The 22,233-nt window shown below is 38.6% G+C and overlaps 1 protein-coding gene across 2 annotated transcripts in view; it reads right to left on the reverse strand.

The window, feature by feature from the left end:
• Nucleotides 1-1,813: 1,813 nt before the first annotated feature.
• Nucleotides 1,814-22,233, reverse strand: part of PEX7 (peroxisomal biogenesis factor 7) — a 44,200-nt gene continuing 23,780 nt past the window's right edge. For both annotated transcript variants that reach the window (XM_050315791.1, XM_050315790.1), the window contains 2 exons: nucleotides 15,678-15,777; nucleotides 1,814-4,512 (listed from right to left, as the gene is read on the reverse strand). In XM_050315791.1, the coding sequence (XP_050171748.1) occupies nucleotides 4,444-4,512; nucleotides 15,678-15,777 (169 nt within the window). In that variant the 3' untranslated portion in view covers nucleotides 1,814-4,443. The remainder of the gene's footprint in view (nucleotides 4,513-15,677; nucleotides 15,778-22,233) is intronic.

A 22,233-nucleotide genomic window follows, 5' to 3' on the forward strand; every position in this document is an offset into this window, starting at 1 on the left:
AATTTCCTGGGTTAGAACTAGCAGTGGAGCTGGTACAGGCATGGGAAAGGAGGCAGGGCAACGTTTATAAAATGAAACGAGGTACACATTGAGTGTCTGAAGATGGAAGTCAGAGGGAAAGGAAACCATGGGTACTAGAGTCTAAGTCTGGCTTCAGAAACCACTGAAGAAATGTGTGAACACATTTACACCAGCCTCCATTCGGACTCACCGTGGGCCCACATGCCCACATTCCAATGTAAAGGAATATGTGGATGGCTGCGACAGCATTTGCACATGGGAGGAAAAAAGCTCCTTCTGCCAAATAAGTGCAGATGGAAGAAAATCTAATTGTGCTTTCAAAAAATACTCTAGTAATTTGGACTACACCTAAGCGTAACCTCTGGAAGAAACAATTTAGTCCCCTCACCAGTGAAATTACTGCTAGAGAAGTGAGACTCTGACATTGCAGAGTATTAGGCTGCCAATCTGCTTTGAGGACTAAATACTTCTCTGACAGAAACAGAAAAACAAACATATCAGAAGCATAAAAATTTTAACAAACTATTTCACTTGTAAGAATCTAGAATGATCATCTAGTCCACCTACCTGACCAGTTCAGTGCTGACCAAAAATTAAATAATGTTGTTAAGGGCACTGTCCAAATGCCTCTTGCACACTGACAGGCTTGGGACATTGACCACTTCTCTAGGAAGCCTATTCCAGTGTTTGACTACCCTCTTGGTAAGAAAATGCTTCCTAATGTCCAGTCTGAAGCTCCTCCCTTTCCACTTGCCCTCCTCAGGAAGTGGCAGAGTGATGAGATCACCCCTCAGTCTCCTTTTCTCCAAACTAGACAAGCCCAAAGTCCTCAGCCTCTCCTAACAGGATATGCCTTCCAACCTTTTCACCAGCTTTGTGCTCCTCTTCTGGACACATTCAAGGACCTTCACATCCTTCTTACACTGTGGTGCCCAGAACTCCACAGAGTACCCAAGATGAGCCTGCACCAAAACTGAATTTGGAAACTCAACTGTCCAAGTACCAAATCCTATCTTTTGGTACTCACCTGTGTTGCAAGGGCAGCTTCTCTTGCAACATCTCTCATGGTATTCCTAATATTAGTCTTGTCTACAGATAGCAAAGGGAGGCAGAGGGGAAGCTGTTGTCCCTTGCTCATCTCCTTTGTCAACATGGATTCAGGCCAGATACAGTACTAGTCTCCCATGGCCTCTCCACCACTCCACAGTCAGAAAAAATGCCTTTTCCTGCACTTCAGTGGGAAAGAATTGGATAAAGCAACAGAGGGTTTTTTAAAATGGCTTCTTGGATGAAAAGGGTAAAGATCTATGTAAAATGTTTAATGGACAATTTGCTTTGACCATGAGGTCTCTCGGGAAGCGTTGTGCAGAGTTGTAACCATTCCCTACTGCATGACCCTGAGCACATTCAAAGCTGAGGAGTACTACTGAAAGGTGTGAGTACACTTGTGCTTATGCAGCAAAATCTGAGGCCAGCTCTGTACTTGGCTAGAAGAAAGAGATCACTTCTTCACTGTCACATACTCTGCACAAGCAAACACAAAGAATCATTTAAAATAGCTCTCCTTTGTCAAAGGGCAGACCTGATGGGACATACAGCTAGGAAAAGTTGCATAAAGTATGGTCTCTAGAAGTATATAGGAAAAATGTGACCATCACCCAGTATTCATACAAGAGATAAACCATGATTATGATACTCTATTTACAAGATACTCTCAGTACCTTTCTCTGCATTTACTTTTTGATTGACATTTCTCTAATTGGGGAAGTGAACACAAGAGTATAGCCAAAGATACTGTGTGCAATTAATTTAATAGCATTATAGAACAACAAATCCACTCTTTGAGAACTTGATTAATCAGTATGTTTCTTGAACCAAAGAGAAAACCACAGACTCCAATAAAACAAAATCTTCCACAGGAGCAAGTTTAAAAGTAGAACACATTACATCTTTTAGATTGTTGTCATTAAACAACTGTTTCAGAAGACCAAAAAAAAAAAAAAAGATAGTATTTTGGTCATAAAATAAAAAGTATTTCTTTATAACAACTATAGCAAATATTCCCTGAGAATTAAGAATCAGCAACAACTATTGCCAGATTGGTTTTTTCTGTTACAGTGCAGAAATCTTACAGCACATTCTCTCCATTCAAAGATCTCACAGGAAGACTAAAGGCCACAGTTTTTATTTACGACATGCATCTTCTGGATGTGCTCATCTTTCAAGAGAATTAAATCTGGATGCAGCAACCCTCAGCACTGAAGCTAGCTAGACACAAGAGGAGAGAAGGCAATTGAGGAAAGGTTTAATCCACATGCTAAGTGTGCATATTCAGAATTTCATTATTTTTCCCCTGTGCTAGGTTTTTTAAATTTGCCCTTCCAACTATGCTATGGCAGCAGTTTGGAATATCCAACTCCCTCTGTCCCCCCAGAAACATGCATATAAAATACACACCCACCACCAAAATGTTCCAGTTTGACAAGTAAGCTGAAGTCAAAGCAGGAAAGGGAGATAAAACAGACGAGTGGAGTAACTATTGAAGTTGAAATAATCAATTTTAAATGCCTAAAAATTAGATTTTATGGCCTGTGGTACTTCTGAAAGCTGCATGCAGCACAGCTTTATTGTTGCATTACTCCTCAGCACAAAGAATTAAAGTGCAGTAAATGTTGGGTATTTGGTGCAGCACAATGTTATAAAGAAAATCTACTTTCTGTTATTAATTCAGCTCAAAAAGATGGCATTCTGGGGGCAGTTTGCACTGATTCAGAAAAATACAAGATCCTATTGGGATCCAAATGATCTGCTGTAGCAGAAAGTTTCTTCCTGTCCTGTCCTATACATGAAATTAATATATGAATGTCTCCCTGTGGCTACCTGCTAGTTCCCTGGCTCTTTCCCCAAGACAGAAGAATCATTCTTTCCCTGCAACTTCAATTCTTAGCTCAGCTGAATTCTTCCTTTCATTGCTTCAAAGCATCCAGCAGATCTGGAAGTGTCTGCTATTGCTTGATCTATGAGTGGTGCAAACCAGAAGTGTACAGCATTCATTAACAGCAGACTGTGAAAACCTGACCAAAGATCTGCAAAGACCTGACCTGCAAAGAGTCTTTTAACAATAGCTGATGTGGGTTAACAGCAGAAGGGAGATGGCTTTAAGAAGGAAAAAAAAAAAAAAAAAGGCTAGCAGTAAACCAGGAGAGAAGCCTAACATACACCAATGAGCACTGCAGTGCTACCACAGTTGGATCCTAAAAGACTATTCAAAGGTGACTGGGGAAGCATAACAACTGAAAATCTCTATTTGCCCCAGAAAACTTAAGATGAAAATACCAGCATTTTTCATCTGGTATTTGGGTTGAGGACTCAAAGTGGGAATGCAAAGTATTCAACATACCTATAACATGTTGGGTTTATTCTAATATGTGTAATAGTTTGGCCATGCTGGATCTGCTATGTTTATGTTAATCTGCATATATATATATATATATATATATATATATATATATATGGGTTCAGTTGGTCTGGACATCAGCTCTCCCTTTGGCTGGGCTGTCAGAGGTCCAGAAACATTGAATATATGGTCACATTCCTCTTCTACTTGGAAGAACTTCCTAAGTGAAAATATAAGACAAGTCTAATAGAAGAGATGGCTGCCCTATCTCTAAATCTTGAGGATTGTGATCCAATTAGTTTAGTATATATTTCATTTTTTCCTAAGCGTTTTCTCTATTATCAGAATATCTTTCTACATAACTTCATCAATGGTTTAACTCAAGAAGATATAACAGAAAAAATATATGAAAATAATCTTTATCATCTTTGTGAAGCAGCAATCAGAAAGGCCAAATGAATCAGCTGGCTATACACTATGACATTTACTGTCGATCAAGAGTATTCATCATATTGCAAAAGAAAATAATGCAACATGAGTCACAGCAAAACATATAAATGCATCTGAGTGATAGAAACTTGCATTACAGTACTTTATAGTGAAAAGCCTTTATTTTCTTTTTTTTTAATCTTGCCTTTCTTTTCTACAGTGACATTATCAAAATACACTGCCAGTTAGTTTTATTCTCTATAAGGAACAAAAAGATTCAGGCCTCTGCTCTCATCATTAGCCATACAGATCACAAAGTTGTGTTGGTGATTTGACTCTAAAGACACCACTCCTATCTGCTATGGCCACTCTTGAGCCATTCAGTGGCTGTTGAACATTTTGCTAGTTCAAGTACTACCCATACAGTAAACCAAGCCCTAAAATCTCCACATGTTTAAGTGCACAACACTCCATTCAAGCAGTTTTACTTAAAAAGAGACACTAAGATTAGTGACACAGTTGACACTTTAGCACAAGTCTGGTTGTGGGGAAAAAGAGAAAGGTTCCTCGTGTGTCAGATCATCTTCACTTTTCCTCTAAACAGCAACTGCCAGACACGACGGAGTATAGATCTTGACTAGTTCATCCCAAGCACAGTCCACCACCTACAAAGCAAACAAAATCTATTTAGATCCTTCATAAGTGTCATTTTTACAAAAAACAGAGGGAACTTAGAGGAACTTAATCCATATTGTGGAGTTAATACCCGTCGATACTCTGATTTACAATGCTTTAAAATGATATAATAATGAAATGGGGTTTGTTTTTTTAAAACTTCGTCTTAGCTTCACAAAGGTGCATGAAAATTACAACCTCTTCTTTTTCATACTCCTCATGAGGAAAGCGGGGAAACCTTTGGGTTTGAACTGATTATTCCAAATATGCTAAAGAATGTACCTGAGAATTAAATTAAGGAAGGGCACACAGAAGTCCACCTTGTCATGTTTCTTCTTTCTCCAGAGTCGCAGGGTACTTTTACCATGATATCTAAACACTTCATGACCAGATCTGACCAACTTTCTTACACTTACAGGTACAGAAATTTGTTACAGACATTTTCTTAATGTATTGTTGAAGAATGGAGAAACAAAGAAGTTCAACAAAATCACATAGGAAGTTTCCTGAAGAATTAAGCCAGAATTTCAGTCTCACACTTGATAAGCTATGAGATCACTGTAATGTCTTTTGTTGAAACGAGAGATGTCTATTTGCTGAGCACTGAGACTTGGGGGCCTCACTTCAGAGTCTGTAACAAAGTGAAAGGGTTAACCATGCTGACAATTACTCAAAAAGAAGACCTATAAAATATATTCACAAAATATTGCAGGAGACAAGAACCAAGGCAAAGACAAGAGCTAAAGAGAAAAAAAGCTGATGAGGTCCACAGGTATATTCCAGTAAATCTGGCTGAATCCATATTGCATTATCTTTAGAATGTCATTTCCAGTTGGGATCACAAAAGATACAGTATTGGATCCTCTGCCCAACAAGCTTCCTTCTGTTGTAGACTGCAATTCCTGTTCTCTTCTAGAGCCAGAATGAACAGCTGCACACTAAAAATTTGGAAATCCAACTACAGTATTTGATTTCAGACTATAATTAGCCCATTTTATGTTTACTATACTGCACTATTATTCATTTCTACTGCTTCCTTAGCTGGTTCTACTTAGTTATTTGAAGTACTTTCCACATACATCTAAATGGGTCAAAAAAACTCTTGACAACGTGTCTGTCTATTCACATGACACAATAGAGCTTTCTGTAGCATAATGTTCTGCTGCATTGCAGTCTCCCAAATAATACCAAAAAGAAAATTTGTGTTCCACACTAAATGCTGTATAGAAATTGGCAATCACATAAACTGCAGGTTTTTTACTATTCTCCAAAGCTATAGATCAATGTCTGTATTTCTACAGGCAATACTTTCTACTTTCGTAAAGAAACAAGAAACAGAAATAACATTTGGAAAAAATCCCATGGGAATTCCCACCTGTTATCAAAGTAATTAGCATCCCTGAAACAGCCTCTGAACAAATATAGTTACAGAACCTTTTAATCTAGCAGCACTAAAAATAAACAGGGGATATTAAAAGGGAGTTTGAAAAGGATCACTTGTGGTAAGCTGCCCAACTCATTGACTTGATGATAGCACATGAAAGGAGAAAACAGCCAGGCAACAGAAGGAAAATAAAAGCTCCAGCAAATAACAGTGAATCAACTTCTCCTGTGCAGCAGGAAGCCTGTAATGAAATACTGATATCAGAAACCTTGATGAAAATACACATGCAAAGAACAGCAAACAGGTACCTATGGAAAATTGGGACACTACAGCATGGAACAGCATTACAAAATGTAATAGCATTTCCATTTCTCCATACCTCCTTCAAAATACAGCCAAGACTGTCAGACAAAGTGGACAACTGTAAGCTAAGAGTGCACCAGCATTCACTGATGGACAGCTGCTACATGCCCCTTCGCAGTATCTCACAGATTATCACTGCCTCAAATACAAACAACTAAGATGAATCCTGAGATAAAGAGAAGCCCCCTTTTCATGCAGCTACTGCATCAGTTTACAAAATGTCTTCCTTCATTCTGTCTTTTGTCTTATGACCTATCTTATACAGTAGTAGTATGACTGTTGTGTGCCTTTCCCCAGAAGAGGGGAATGTAGGATGTGGAATGCAAGTGGTTTAAAAGTATTTACAAATGTCAGATCTCGTGTGACATGTGAACATTTTTAATACATACTTTAAAGCAATTTTGCCCCCCTTTTTTTTTTAAATAAACTAAATATTAAAATAGGGGTAGATATGGCATACAAAAAGCTGCACGTTCCTAGAGTTTATATTTTGATCAATGAGATGATGTTACTAACAGGTGAAGAAAATCTTCCTGTGGCAGGATGAAGGACAAAGGAAAACTGAAAATGGACTCACATTTCATTTGCCTACCTGATAGAAGTCCTCACAGTTAGGAACATGAAGGCATGGAGGTTTGTCTTTCTGTAAAAATGTCTGCTGCCTTAGGGGCAAATTTTACTCTGAGATTCAGACAAATCTCACTGATTTCAGTTTTTAGAGGGTGCATGATTTTTTTTTTTTTTCAAACTGACATGTCAGGACAGTTTATTTCAGTTGCAAAGAACTGTATAAACTGTCATATTCTTGTATACTGTTGACTATTTTGCATTGCATATTTTGTATGCCATGCAAATTTCATCATCATTCTACTACAGCAACTTTCAACTACCAGAAATTACAGGGAAAAGGAGAATAACTAGAGTTTAATTGCAAAACAGGAATATTTTATGTTACACTGACTGGTAAACTACATCAAGAAATAATGCAAACAGAAAAAGCATTTTAAACCTGGTAATTTTCATTGTAACTAAAGCTATTTGGGACAAAGGCAGCTGAACAAAATGACTTTTATTACTCATCTTTAATGCTTTTATTTCAGTAGCAAATTTGCAGTACTAGCAAATACACTAAAGGTACTGTACTGTTATTACTGCAAAATAAATATGTCAATTTATGTGCCAGTAGAGATGGGAACCACTGTTATTTCTCTTCAAGTAAAGCCAAAAAGCAAGCAAACAAATGAAAAACTGAAGTCATCACAGGAACATGATTGCTTGACTAGAAGATCATAGTTTAACTCAACTATAACAGCTATCCTGTATTTTATTGAAGTGTTTATCCTTGTCCCAGAGTGTAACAATGTTTTCCACCAATTGATCTAATACGGATATCCATTCATTTATCAGAGTCATTTCCATTCACTTACTAACTGAATTAATCCCTCGAAAGGCTCTCTGTTTTCTATTCATTGCAATCATCTTGCCTTGCAATAGAGTTAGACCTTTTCCAGCATCCCAGGGCAATCCATTCCATCTAGTGCAATCATCTGCATGACATTCTGCCTCTTTACTGCTCAGAAACAAGAGAACAAGAGAAAACTCTGAAGTTAGCTACTAACTTTTTTTTTCAGTATCAGAAGGTGTAATAAATCTCCATGCCCTAACCACGATTAAATACATTCAAAATAATAGCTAAAACCTAAGAGTTCAGTTACACCTTTATCAGAACAGTAACAAAGAACAGGTTTAATTAGAACAAAGTACAACCCTCTCTAGATTAGTATTTCCAGAACTAACGCAGCTTTCAGAGAGCTTATAATAAATCATACAATAATATGTAAAGGTGCTTGAGAGTGACCCATTTCTCAGCTTTTCCCCATCCTATTTTCAAATAAAACTATTAAGACTTTTTTTTTTTTTTTTTTATTCTGTGGAAGAGACAAGAGAAAAAGTATTCAGTTCTTGACTTTCATTAGTGTTGTATTTCCCTTCCTCTTTTAGTTTCTCATCTTCTGTGTCTTCTCAAACAGAATTTAATGGTCTATTTATATCATTATTATGTATTTTTGAGGGATCCTGAGCATCCTCTAAGCGAGTGGGATGGAGATTAAGGGGAGATAAAACAAGCTATTAGGTTTGCTACTCATCAAATTACTTTCATAGGTGAGCATTAAAACTGATTGGTCAAGTGCATAATGGATCATGCATGATCCATTAAATTCATTCAATACCTATTTTGTTCCAGAAAATCTGAACCACTACTGTGGCCTGTTTGGTTAACACTTGCCAGAGTGAACTGCACATGATGTTAACCTTTACACAAGAGTGATGTGAGTTTGCAAATTGTAACTTTTTATTTTTAATGTGCAGTAACATCAGTATTTTTTAATTTACTTTTGAAAAAACACACCTTAATTTAATTGTTATTTCCAGTAAAAACAGAATAAAACAAACCCTGGAACAGAACTTCTTATCAAGATCTAGGTTCAAACTAGAGTTATCAGAAACAAATGTTCCAAACACTGCTTAAGAAATCCATTTCTTTCTTAAGGAGAAAGAAAATACTGCCTCCCACCCTTCCCAGTACTTTAGAATCAAAATTAAAGTGCATTTTCTTCTCCATACACTTGCATAGATGAATTGCATTACAGAATTGTGATGCCTGACAGCAACCTTTCCAAACACCTCAGGAAGAGACTTTAGCTGTTAATGACAAAAAGTGATCATTACTCATGAGGGGCTGGCTTTGACTTACGCAGTGGAAGTTTAATTTTAACAGTTTGGGAAAGACATACTGTAGCCACCAGCAAGAAATTTCACCTTCCTTTAGTCTCTCCAACTCTGTAAGATGTTCAAATCAGTTTAATACTTGCAGCTGGTGAACTCTGGTATTTTCATGAAAAAATCCACCCTGAAATTAAGTAGGTTCTTTTTATCTCAAGAAATCATTAACTGCATAACTTTAGTAGCATCCTGGAGAAGGACCATAAGGAGAGACTAAAATGAAGTGCAGATCGTGTTATAATTATAGCATTGGGACAGCCACAACAGCTGGATGGAAGCTATCAGTTCCTTGGCAATTAAGTGTAAAAGATAAGAACAAGTGATCGAAAGAAAAATGCAGAGAAAGTCTGTTCTTCTGCACATTTCCATAAGATATAACTCTACTTTCATATGGAACAATCAATATTTCTAGGCCTGCTGAGGGTGAACAATTAATTTAAATGAACAGCAAAATACACAGCCAAAGAGCCTCATTGAAGACATCCTCTGCATTTATATTTGGCTATACCGGTTAAGCCAACTTCAGCAGCCCCTCCTGTCCGTTCTCCCGCTTCCTGTGTTGGCACAAATAATGCAGCACACTGCAAAAGGTGCACAAAGAAAACAAGTAGCAGAACAAACCTGTACTTAGTTCAGGAACTGTACGAAACTTGACAAATGATCAAAAATTTCTTCATAAAGCTGGACAAATTTAGAACCAGATTTCAAGTTACCTCTAGGGTATGCAGCTCAAGTGTATACAGTTTGGCTACAATATCCCTCCAACTGGTAAGAAATTACAGCTTTTAAAATTTTAGTGATGCATGATACCATCAGTACAGAAACGTTTCATGGGATCAACAGACCCATGCTACAAAGCAGGCACTTTTGCTCCGTTCTAATTACCACTGGCCAGGCGCAAGGAAGGAGCAGACTGTGGTTTGGCACAATGTGCTGGCGATACCCTGCAGCTTTAGGGAGAAGAAGCTGGAGGTTCAGGACAGCTGAATCACAAGGACAGTGCAGAAGAGTCATGGATACTGCACCAGTATTATCAATGTATCACACAAAAGATGTGGTATTATGGACGTGTGTCATGGTTTAACCCCAGCTGGCAACTAAGTACCACACAGCAGCTGTTCACTCACCCTGACCCCACCAGGTGGAGGGGAAGAGAACTGGAAAAATACAGAGGTGCAGCCAGACAGAGGACTAGGGAAAACAAGTTTCCTCCCAACCTATGTTGACAGAAATAGCTATTTAGACAGACAGCTGCCTATTTGTAGTGTAATTATGATCCAAACACACACATTCACAGTAAAAGCAAATCGTAAGTGATCACTGTTTGAGTTGTACGTAAGTTATTCTAAAACCTAGACTTTAACATGCATTCAGGTAACAAGATGGTTTTGAACTAGAGAACTCACATTTGGCTTACCCTCATTTGTTGTACAACATCTTTCATTTCCTAAGGGAGCTAGCTCAGTATTGTATGTCATGAAGTCTTGTTCTGATTTGGCATGTCACAGATCTCTAATGTGCTTTTTGCATATCAAGTGTTCTGAGCCCCTACACCACTTGCCATCACGTATCCTTGCAACTTAGGAATGTCATTGTGCACAACACAGAAGTATAGAGAAATGGAAATATTCCTCTCCTGTTCCCATTAGATACTTAATCCTATTCTCAGCAGCAAGACAGAAAGCCTGACTCAATGGAAAGCATTAATTTATACTTTCCATTGGCTGCTTTATAGAGTTCAGAACAGATGTGAGGTGCAGCTGAAAAATGTTATCAGCCAAAATTCAGAGCTTCAGCACCTCTCACGTTTGTGTAAAGTAAAATACAGCTTTAGAATTACAACAGAAATGGCTGGGTATTTTTTTTTGTCCATGATTTAAAGAAATTTGTCGTACATATGTATTTTCTATTCTTTATATACCTGTTGAAATAATTTCAGAATCAAGACATGAAGTGAATGTTCACAGGATCTGTACTTTCTATCTGTGTCATTAATGGATTGCCTAAAGACATTTAAAATTAATTCATGACCGGCATATCACATTAACCTACAGCAGAAGAAAAAGGCTGCTTTTAAATAAAGCTCCACAAATAATACCAAAAGAAGTTAGCTACAGCATGTAAGCATGAATGTAAAAACAGCAGAATCCCAGTAAGAGACAGGCTTAAATAAGTATCATATTTTGATTCATCAGAATATTCAGAGATCACATGCAGGAAAAGTAAATATCAGGAGAGAAATAAGAAATCCAGTGAGCTACAGAGTACAACTCCACTATATGGTCTAGCATTAAGCGAAGCCCCAAGCGAAGAACAGTGTATAGCTGATTACCATTTTTATAATCCCTACATACTTCCTATGCCTATCTAGTGTGTATAGAAAGAAGCAAACTTTAATTGTTTTCTTATCCTCAAACTTTGGAAAGAACTTATCTGGTCTAAAAAACTGTATACTCTTAATGTGGCTGACAAGGTGAACAGATTTGTCCAGTTCTTAGTGCTACACACCATCACAAACTTAACAGATTTTTGGTGCTTCGGGTCTTGTCACTGTTCTTATGTGTGCCAAAGCTACTTTGGCTGAAAGCTGGAGTTGGGAGTATTTTCTCCTAGACAACCTGCCTGGCAAGATCTCACGTCAGCACTTGCGGTTTAACATAGAAATACCCTGAATATCATGAGGATCATTTCTGTTAATGCTTTGCACTGTAAAGTGCACACATCTTCCTATGCATCTGAAAGTTTGTTTGTTGTCTCAAATTGCTACAAACCTGACTTTAACATTATGGTAGGGGAAAAAATAAACCAAACAACAGCTGATCTTTAAAATGCAACGCTTTCAAAAAACACTAACTTTACAGAGAGGCACACACTCCAAAATAGATACTAGAATCTTTAATTAAGGAGTTTTCTGTTTCATCCAGCTAATACTAATGGGTCCTTTCACAACCCATTCCTTATGACCAGATCTCTCTCCACATGCTGCCTCCCTTAGTGGATACTGTACAAGAACCAGTCTGCCTGCATGTACCTTCTCTGTGCCTGCGGATTCTGTTCAAAACTCAATCAGTTTCACAGGAATGTCTCGGAATTCCTATATTAGCTACTTAATCACAGTATCTGTTTTGAACAGTTTTCCAGTAGTGCAGATAGCTTTTCCCTTGACATGCAAAAGATACAAGTTCATTGTGCAAAGCCAAATAAAACAATCTGTCTAGACAACAAAAGTATCATTAAGAATGAAAACAAAGGTAAATGACCAGAATGGTACTTAATTTGAGTATAAATGAATAGCTTGTCCATTATGAATAAAATACCCTGCATTCTCCCTGGATCCTCCTTCTCCTTCTCCTTGGAGGAGAGAAGCAGTTCAAGTCTCAAGTTGTAACTCCTTATAAAGCATACATGAAAAATCACAAATCATGCAAATACATGAATAAAATAAACAATAGAGCTCACTAATAGATTGATAAAGAGCAGACGTGAAGGCAACCTACATATTGGGAATAGCAGCATAAAATTGAAGCAAATAATGTTTGTTGGATTGATGCAGAAGCCAGGGAAAGACTGCAAGTGCTCATACTGGAAGCAACTATTCAGTAAGTTTTCACAGAATCACAGGATGCTTTGGGTTGTAAGGGACCTTAAAGATCATCAAGTTCCAACCTCCCTGACATTGGCAGAGACACCCTCCACAAGACCTGGTCACTCAAAGTCCAATCCAGCCTGGCCTTGAGCACTTCCATCCACAACTTCTTTGGGCAACCTGTTCCAGTGTCTCATCATCCTCACAGTAAATAATTTCTTCCTTACCTCAACCCTCTTGCAGTTTTAAGGCATTACATCTTGTCCTATCACTACATGCGCTTGTAAAAAGTCCCTCTCCAGCTCTCTTGGAGGACTCCTTTAAATACTAAAAGGTTCTATAAGGTCTCCCCAGAGCCTTCTCTTCTCCAGGCTGAACAACCCCAATTCTTTCAGCCTGTCTTCACAGAAGAGCTGTTTCAGCACTCTGATCATCTTCATGGCCTTCTTCTGGACTCATTCCAACAGGTCCATGTCCTATTTTTGTTGCATGCCCCAGAGCTGAACAGAGTACTCAAGGTGAGGTCTCATTAGTCTTCCTTTATAAATGAGGGTTAAATTTCCCTTGTGTTCATTCTTTAACTTAGTGAGAGTTTAATTCTATCACAGGCTTTTAAACTTCTTTTAAATACCAAAACGTTTACATTTTGCATTGCTGTGATATCCAACCCTCACAATAGATTAAATGAACTCAACAGAAAAAAACAGAGGAATATTAAAGCTGTTGCAAATGCCAAACTTCTGTCTGGAACGCACATTGGCATGCAGTAAATACAGATATGTACCCCAGATTTACAGATTCTGTGCATTAAGTCCAACATCAGACTTGTAGAATTTCTGCATGGAAAAAAAGATACCTGAATGCACAAATGCCCTAATGTTGATAGGTATGCACACCATCATTTTCCTTTTTTCAACATACTAGTGCCTGTGCAACAGGTTAGCAAAGGCATACAGAGCTTTTGGTAAACTCCATAAAAGAGTGTGGCATAACAAACACCTGAAGAAAAGTACAAAGATCAGTGTTTACAGAGCCATTGTACTGTCTATCTTTTATATGGATCTGAATCATGGGTCATTTACCGGCTACCACTTGCGTCTCTTAGAACGCTTCCATCAGTGCTGCCTCTGTACAATCCTAAACATCCACTGGACGGATTATGTGACCAACACATCTGTCCTTGAACAGGCAGCAGTCATGAGCATTGAGGCCATGCTGCTGAGAACACAGCTGCGCTGGGCAGGGCACGTCTCCAGGATGCAGGACTACCGCCTCCCTAAGATCGTGCTCTGTGGGGAACTTGCCCCTGGCTGCCGCAAGAGAGGAGCCCCGAAGAGGAGATACAAGGACTGCCTGAAACAATCCCTCAGCCTTGGCCATATTGATCACCACCATTGGTCTACCCTGGCCTCCAATCGGGAGGCCTGGAGACAGACACACCATCTATAACGCTGCTGCTGCTTTTGAGAACACACGCAGGATCACTCTTGAGGAGAAAAGACAACGCAGAAAGAATCGCGTCTCGTCTGATATCACCTGGGGAGTCTTTCTGCTGTGCCTTCTGCAACCAGGACTTGTCTATCTCACATTGGCCTTTTTAGCCTTTTTTAGCGCGCTTGTAGCAAGTGTGGGTAGAGCCCCTCTCAAATCTTCGTTTGCGAAGCCTAGCCATGATGACGATGAGTGCCTGTGCAGCAGTTTTCTTTCAATTCATTATCTACCATGAAGCAATGAGCTTACAGTCAAGATATAATCACATCCTCAACACAAAATGAAGAGAAAATCTTCTTGCCTCATTCAGATCCAAGGCAAAACCCACACCAACTTCATAGAAAGCTGAACTGGGCTCAGCACATGCATTGCTGTAGCACTGTGAGGCCCTAAATGTACTAAGCTATGCTTGCTGCTCCCTCTGGACCCAATTCAACCAAAATCATATCTCTGCAGTCACTTGGGATGAATTTTTAATTCCCAGTAAGTGGCCTTTAAGCATTCTTGCCCTGCATTAATAAAAAAATAACCTGAAGCTTGAGAGGTTTTCTTCAGCCTCACAGATTCCCCTATGTGGTTCACAGCATGGCCTCATGAACAGTTACTGCAGCACCACTGAAGCAACAGAATTAAAGGAACAACCAACCAGGCAGAAAACTCATCAAGCTATCATTTGGCTAGAATGGTTCCACATGCGTTAAGCTAAGTATTTTGCCAAATTTACACTCTTCTCCTGTGTCCTTTTATCAGCAGAAATTACAATGGTTTTATCTGCTTTGTCCATGCAGAATTTGAATGCAGATGCTATGCATCTGCAAATGTAGATTTTTAACTGGGATAAAAAATTCACTATAAATTTAAGAGGAATCTAGATGTAAACAATATCTGTGGCACATTAAATAATGCATTAGTTACAGTTAACTCAGTTACAGTACTTTCTAGTGAAAACTAAAGGCTTTCTCATTTTAAAGCAAATAATTAACTTCAGGTTTTCTGAGTTTCTTGTATGAAAAAACCAGTCCGTACCACAAAAAACAATCCTCTGTTTACAAAATAGAAATGACTGTAGCAACAGAAGGAGAGCAGAATCCTACCAGAACCAGTACATAACCACATATTAAGCTTCTTACAGTCCTCCAAGCAGTATGACAAACCAGGTCTAGGCATCCTGTGTGACACTACCAATGTTTAACCTGACAATCTAAGTAGATGGAAGAAAGCTCTGTATCTCAACTTTGCATTCTAGGCTCTTCTCTATTACTCTTCCTTCTGAAACAAAACTACCTCATTTTCCCTGAGCTCACCATGGCTTTCAGTTATCTGATTTTGCTATTTTGTCTGTCCTGCCCTCCTCTCCTACCCAATGCAAGTAACTGCTTTATAAATAAAAATGGACCTGAAATTGTGTTTATTTAATAAGCAATCAGCCAGGCTCACTTCCAGAAGCTTTCTGCAATCTGGTGACTTATTCAGGATATGAGTCCTGAAGTCCAGCCATGACCATTGTGGCTATAAAAGGCAAAAAGTAAATTCATCCCAGCTCTTACCTGACCACGGTTGTGAAGACTTAAATCCAGTCCACATGTAAATTCAGTATGATGCTCAACTGTTTCCAGCAAAGGATTAGGCTTGGAAAAGTCCCAGAATCTATGGAAAAAATAAAGGAGGAAGAGAGAAAGAGAGAGAGGAAAAAAAAAAATCAAACAAACCACAATTAAAGTAATTGAAAGGCCATTTCAAATATATAATGCAAGATATTGACAAATCTGTTGCTGCCAGGGTATTTAAAAAAGCCAACTCATCCACTTAGGAAACATAACAAATCATATTCCTGCAAAGCCATCTGCTGATTTGCATAAATTAAACCCCACTGGGCAAAGCCATCTTTGTCTCCTGTGGCAGAAACTGAGATCAAAGTTGGCACTGAGGAGCAGTCATTGGGACACTATTAAAGTAGAGCAAGAAAATTTAGGCTAAAATACTCTTCTTGAGGGCTGAGGAATTTTAGCCCTGAACGACATTAGCACAAATTATTATTTTTCTCAGTTTTTGGTATCATTAACTATAGGGTCTTTATTTAAATGAAAAATGACACATTCATTTAGAGATCTCAGTCATTCACATTCTCAAATATGAGAATGTGTTCCCGTAAAACAGAATTTAATATCATAATTTAATAACAAATTTGCACTACAGAGATCAGCTGCATTACAGTTAATTCCACTAGATCGTATTTTAAAAAGCAATTTTTATTTCAAGCCTTGGTTGATAAAAAATGCTTAGAAAATAGACATTCGAGGTGCTCTACTTCTCCCAGCTACTGTCCCATTAGACACAATGTCCATCAATGCAACTAATAGCAAGGATAAGAGAGATGTAAGAGTAGATGGGATGAATGACGAACGCAGAGGTAAAAGACACCTCAGGGGTAAAAAAAAAAAGGATTCAGAAATTAGAACTTTCAGATAATAAAACACTGACAATACCCTTATGACGGCACAAATCAAAGATTAGTTCCTCTTTCTTGTGTTGTATATTCTGTTTAGAAAAGTCCACAGGCTGCACAGCACAGCGTATTTTGTGGGCTGGCAGCTGTAATCGAATTTTCTACAGTTCAGATTTTCACACAGGGGTCAATTATATGCTTTACTACTTCTGTAACAATCACAGAGGTATCTTTGCCTTGATCTTGTTAGGGAAAGTGAAAATACTGAACAAGAACAGCTCATTATCAGACCAACTACACTGAAAGAACTGTAAGTTCAAACCAATTCAAGTAAAATAGCAAACACTGGAGCCAGCAGGGTCAGTTTGTTTAATATGTAGATGTTACTTCCTTCATAAACAAGGAGAGTGGTATCAGCACAATGGTTTTGCCATAGCAACAACCCTCTTAATTTTTTCCTAGCACCTGAGATCTAAGATAAACAACTTATTTTGCAGGAGAGAGGAGCAAAAGACCATCTCAGCATTTTCACCCTCTCACATTTGTTCCTGAGAAGGTAAGGAAACAAGTCTTGCCGTTTCTAAGTAATAGTGGTTAGCCTTCCTTATCACACTAGCTCTCTACTAAGTCTTGAAAGACAGATGTTCATAACTGAAAACTAAGATTAAAGGAGATAACTTCAGATCTACATGAATAAAACCTTAGAAAAGACTTTTAAAAACAGTAGGACAACGTGGTGTTTATTCTATAAAGTCATGTTGTAAAATGTCAGAAGCAGTTTAAGAGTACTGCAACTCAGTTGCAGACTGACTGGGAGCTTTGTTTTTTTTTTTAATATAAAAATAATTACTAGCTAAAGCTCAAAAAAATGTTCAGTCTCAGGACTGAGAATCATTGATGACAAATTAATGATGGCTCTCATAACAACTTTGCAGTCCAAAGTGAGAAACACTGTCTATAGCACAGGTTCCAAAACCAGCATGGTGACAACAATATTATGCTCAGAGTGAATCTCCATCACATTCTGAAGACTGAAAGGGCAATGCAAGTTTTCTAAGACACTGTTTACCCCAGCAGGATGGCTGCACAGGCATTCACAGCGCAAGCAGCTGTGCTTGCATTACTTGAATTGTAAGTGTATCTACACAGTCAGCAGCATGAACTTAAAAAGTGAGCCAGACATAAGATTTTAGGGTCCATTACAGCTTTGTACAGCCTGTACAATCACAGGTGTTACACTTAGACAGAACTGCTATTTTTACCCATATCATGTACATTAAAACTAGAAGTCACAACTTCAGTCAGATCTGCACTGACCAAAGATACCACAAAAGGTACATGAGTGCAGTTTCTTAAACCTTTACACTGGAATTGTTAAAAACCTTTTCCCTCATTTCTTTAGAGATTTTTTATTTATTTTACATGTACTTCACATGCAATCAATAAGCTGCACGTATATTCCAAGTGGACTGCTTATTCTAAACAAGGCATTAGGTGAACAGAAAAAGCCTGAATTTTGTACTTTGTACCACCTGTTGCAGAATCACAAAGACCTGTGCTCCCCTACCAAAACACTTTTAGAACCCAAATATTGTTTCTCCTACCTATCTCCTACCTTGTTCTCCTCCCCACTCTACCCTTACCCCCTGCCCCTGTGTCTTCACCACTAGCTGGGAAAAAAGAGACAGCAAGTATCGTTTCAGGTTCCAGTGTCTGTACTAGGTAGTATGCTGCATGTTGCTGCATGATGAGGAGCTAGCAGATTAGACAGGTGGTGAATTCATGCTATATCTCCTACCTTCCTTAAGGCAATCCTTTGGATTATATCTTACTACAAGGATAATAAGGACAATTAATTGAAGTGAAAACCAGTTTATTTTATGAGCAGTCTTATTCCATAAGATTTGTGATCAAACTTACTGAACTTGTACATGGTGATGAAGAGTTGGAGATTGTGGTTTACCCTCAAGTGTGTTGCAGAGATGATATCCAGTATAGTACAACTTTTAACAAAAAACTGCCTTTCTGCCTTAGGGGCAAGCTTCTGTGAATACAATTTAAGATCTGGCCTGATACCAGCTTAATGAAGCTCTATAATTTATCAGATCTTTGGTGCAGATTTTGGTGAGCACTGTCTGTGCCTAATGCACCAAGATTTCTTTTTCATAGTGAAGAGTCCAAAAATACAAAACAGTTATTCCAGTAAAAGATGACACTGATGTTCTTCCAAACTGAATTTCAATAGAGATAATGTTTAAGAACATGCATGCAGACCTAAAGAAGTCCTGGAAATGTTACAGTACTTTGTGCATTTCCCAACATTTTAATTATTCATTTGTGTTAAATCTGCTCTTTAACTGACCTACATTTTTTTCTGAACTCTTCCAAAGAATAAGGAAACTGCATAGAAAAAATGTGTCTCAACAAAGCATTTGCTGGACAGGGGTTAAATCCAAATCATTATACCCAAGTATGTAAAAACTTTTCTTAGCTCCCAGTATTAAGATGGTATGTGAACTAGGTTCCTTTTCAGTAGCTTGACTACAGTGCACAGAGGCAATCATTATACTGTTTGCAAAGCATGAAGCTAAGCATTGTTAACTTTGCTTTCAAGCTACTATTTTTTGCTTTTAGATACCCAGTTGTGATGATGTGCCAAACTAGCTGTTCTACCTGAAACAAACAAAAACCCTGTCTCTAACATGGTAGTTTGATAATCTAATCTAAGATGTGCGGTTGTCTGGTCAAACCACAAAGCTTCAGCAACATCTAGGATTACAGAGCTTAAATAGTAGGCTGTGCTATATCTAGTTATTTACTATAAGTTAACGCTTGCAGATAATTCTGAACTTCAAACAGAAACTTCAAGGAATATACATGAGCAATAGCATAACTAAACTGCTGTTTAAAGAACACTACAATGAACCTGTTTCTAAAGGATTGCCATACCATGCTGTTCTATGAATTCCTATCAAATGGGACTAAAAAGTCACAGCCCTTGAGCAGGTTCAACAAGATCCAGAACTAATGCCATGTACTGGAATCCCTACTTCTCTTCCATCCTTTTATATATTTAACAAGGATTTTTATTCTTAAATTTAAATGTATGTATATGTGTGCACATACTCATGTCCACACACCCACACGTGTGTGGTGTATATGCATGTGCACACATGGCAGGATGTGGGCATGTATGTGCATGTAGAGTGTATGGTGCATCCAGTCAAACTCTGAACATTCCTAAGTAAACTCTACTTCTTACCATGAGCTACATTCTTTTCTGGAAATGACAGTACAAGATATGTGATAGAGGTACAACATACTCTTTAAAAAAAAGAGATGCTCCCAAAGTCTTATGGTAACAAGTTTCCTTCATTATATAGAATATTTTGCTTGTGACACCTTTTTCCAAAGACTTTCACCTGGCCTTCTCTGTTGTTTGTTCACTTATACCAAACCCAACAACTAATAGTTTTAGAAAACTGTTAAAAAACTTTATTACATTTCTTCAACCCTGTCCTCTGTCCCCAGTCACAATAAATAATTATTTGAACAGAAAAATCATGCCTAGAGGGAATTTTGTGAAGAGGTCTCCAAGCTCTGCATTTACAGACACACTGTTACATGAGCTAGGAGCTTTCTCTGTCTTTACTGACAGTTTACACATATGAAAATGTCAGAGCTGAAATTGCACAAGGTTTCAGTACTGCATGAACTGCATTAGAGCCAAACCTGAAGGATATATAGTTGGTGTCAAAAACGGGAAGAGCATGACAACACAATCAAGTCACTTCAATGCATCAGCATGCTGATTATTTGTCTTATTGCTCAGACAAGGCCCCTGGAAGAAACCAATAACCACTTTTCATCTTAGTCCTAGGAGTCTTTTGAGAAACAATACACTGCAAACCAGTTGGCAGTGCATCAGTAAAGCATGTTAAGTAAGATCCCATAAAGGACCTTCCACAGACCACTATTCTATGAGAAATGCATTTGAAACATGAACAAAATTAATCACTTTTTATAAGACAGAATATGGGTACAGCGGTCTAGAAAGTTATATATGCATACATACATCACAGTACTTACACTGTCAGGCCCCTGGCACCAACTACACACCAGTGGCTATCTGTAATAAGGGACTACCTTATTACAGTAAGCAAAATAATAACAATTAACATAAAGAAATGTTGTCAAGCACTTAAGTCCTTTAGTGAAATAATGGTATGCCTGTGGGAGACAGAAGTATTATATGATCTCACCATCCAGTTCTAAACTACAACAAAAAGGCACAATTTCTGAAAGGAACAAGCCCATGTAGGGACTGAAAATTTAAGGGAATAACTGGACTGGGAACAGACAGATTTGCCATTGTCACCACCTTGCCTTTCTAGACTCTCTTTCTTGAGGAGTCTTTATTCATTGCAGCACTCCAGTCTTGTGAGTGGTTCCACCCTCTCTTTATAATCCCCACGAGGCCATACCACTGCTGCCACACATGGACTTCTAATTCCCCCTTCCTCTTCTTTGCTGTACTCAAATGTCAGGTCCCTTTCACAAGCCACAAAATGCAAAACGAAAAATCCTCTCTGATCCTTATGCTTTAATTCTCTTCAGGTTATGGTCACTCTGCGCTTGATACCTGTCATTTAAAACACTCCTCACTAAGTTAGCAAGCCTGTTGGCAAAGATGTTCCTACCCTCCTTTATCAGATGAATCTTGTGCCTGCCTCACAGTGCCCCATCACTTAAAAAGGACTTTGTGGTTGTAAAAGACTAAGCCTTTCTTGTGACACCAGCTCTGCAGTCAAGTGTTGACTTGTTGCAGATGTCTCTTCCTCTCTGAACCTTTCTCCTTCACTGTCAGGATCAAGGAAAACACCTGGGCCCCCAGTGCCATGTAGCCACGCCTGATATATTCATGATCACTTCTTTCAGTAACATAAGAACCCATATGGGTAAGTGAGAAAAGGAAGTGTTCTGAATCTGAACAAACCTTATCAGTTTCTTCACAGCCTCCTGGACCTCAACCAAAGGGAGGCAACAAAACCACACAAGATAGCAAAGTGCATTAGCAGACAGACACTTAGAGAGAGAATGCAACAGGAGGCAGTCTCCAGTGATAATGCACATTTTTCTTTTGGTGCAGACACTTGATTCAGGCTTGGCTGATTCTGACACCTCCCCTGACTGAGCTTGGTGTTGCTCAACCACTTCCAGGGCATTAAACCTGTTCTCTAGCTCCAAGTTGTCTTGCCAGATGTCTCAGGTTTCCACCTTTTCCCATCATGAGAATCTTTAACCTTATTCTCTACTGCTTGAAACATAGTCTCAAACTGTCCCTCCTCCTTCCTTGGACTATGGGATTTGGGCTCTCACCTCTGAGAGCTACCTGTAAACACCTGTCAATCTTGCATTCACGATCCTTGATGGTGCACAGACTGCTTGTCTCCTCCTGCAAATCCTTCAGTACCTCAAAGAGAATACATCTTCCACAGGTGACACCACTATCACCCTCAGCCTCAGGAAGAGGCAGCGGGCATTCCCTGCAGCCAAGACCTAGAAGGCAACATCCTCTTTAGTGCTATTGTGGTTGCCAAGGACATGTGCAAAGGACAGCTGCTCCAGGAACTGTCCCTGTGAAATGTCACCACTGT

Source organism: Myiozetetes cayanensis, unplaced genomic scaffold (assembly GCF_022539395.1).
Source record: "Myiozetetes cayanensis isolate MyiCay16 unplaced genomic scaffold, myiCay2020 scf2-11, whole genome shotgun sequence".
NCBI classification, from domain to species: domain Eukaryota; kingdom Metazoa; phylum Chordata; class Aves; order Passeriformes; family Tyrannidae; genus Myiozetetes; species Myiozetetes cayanensis.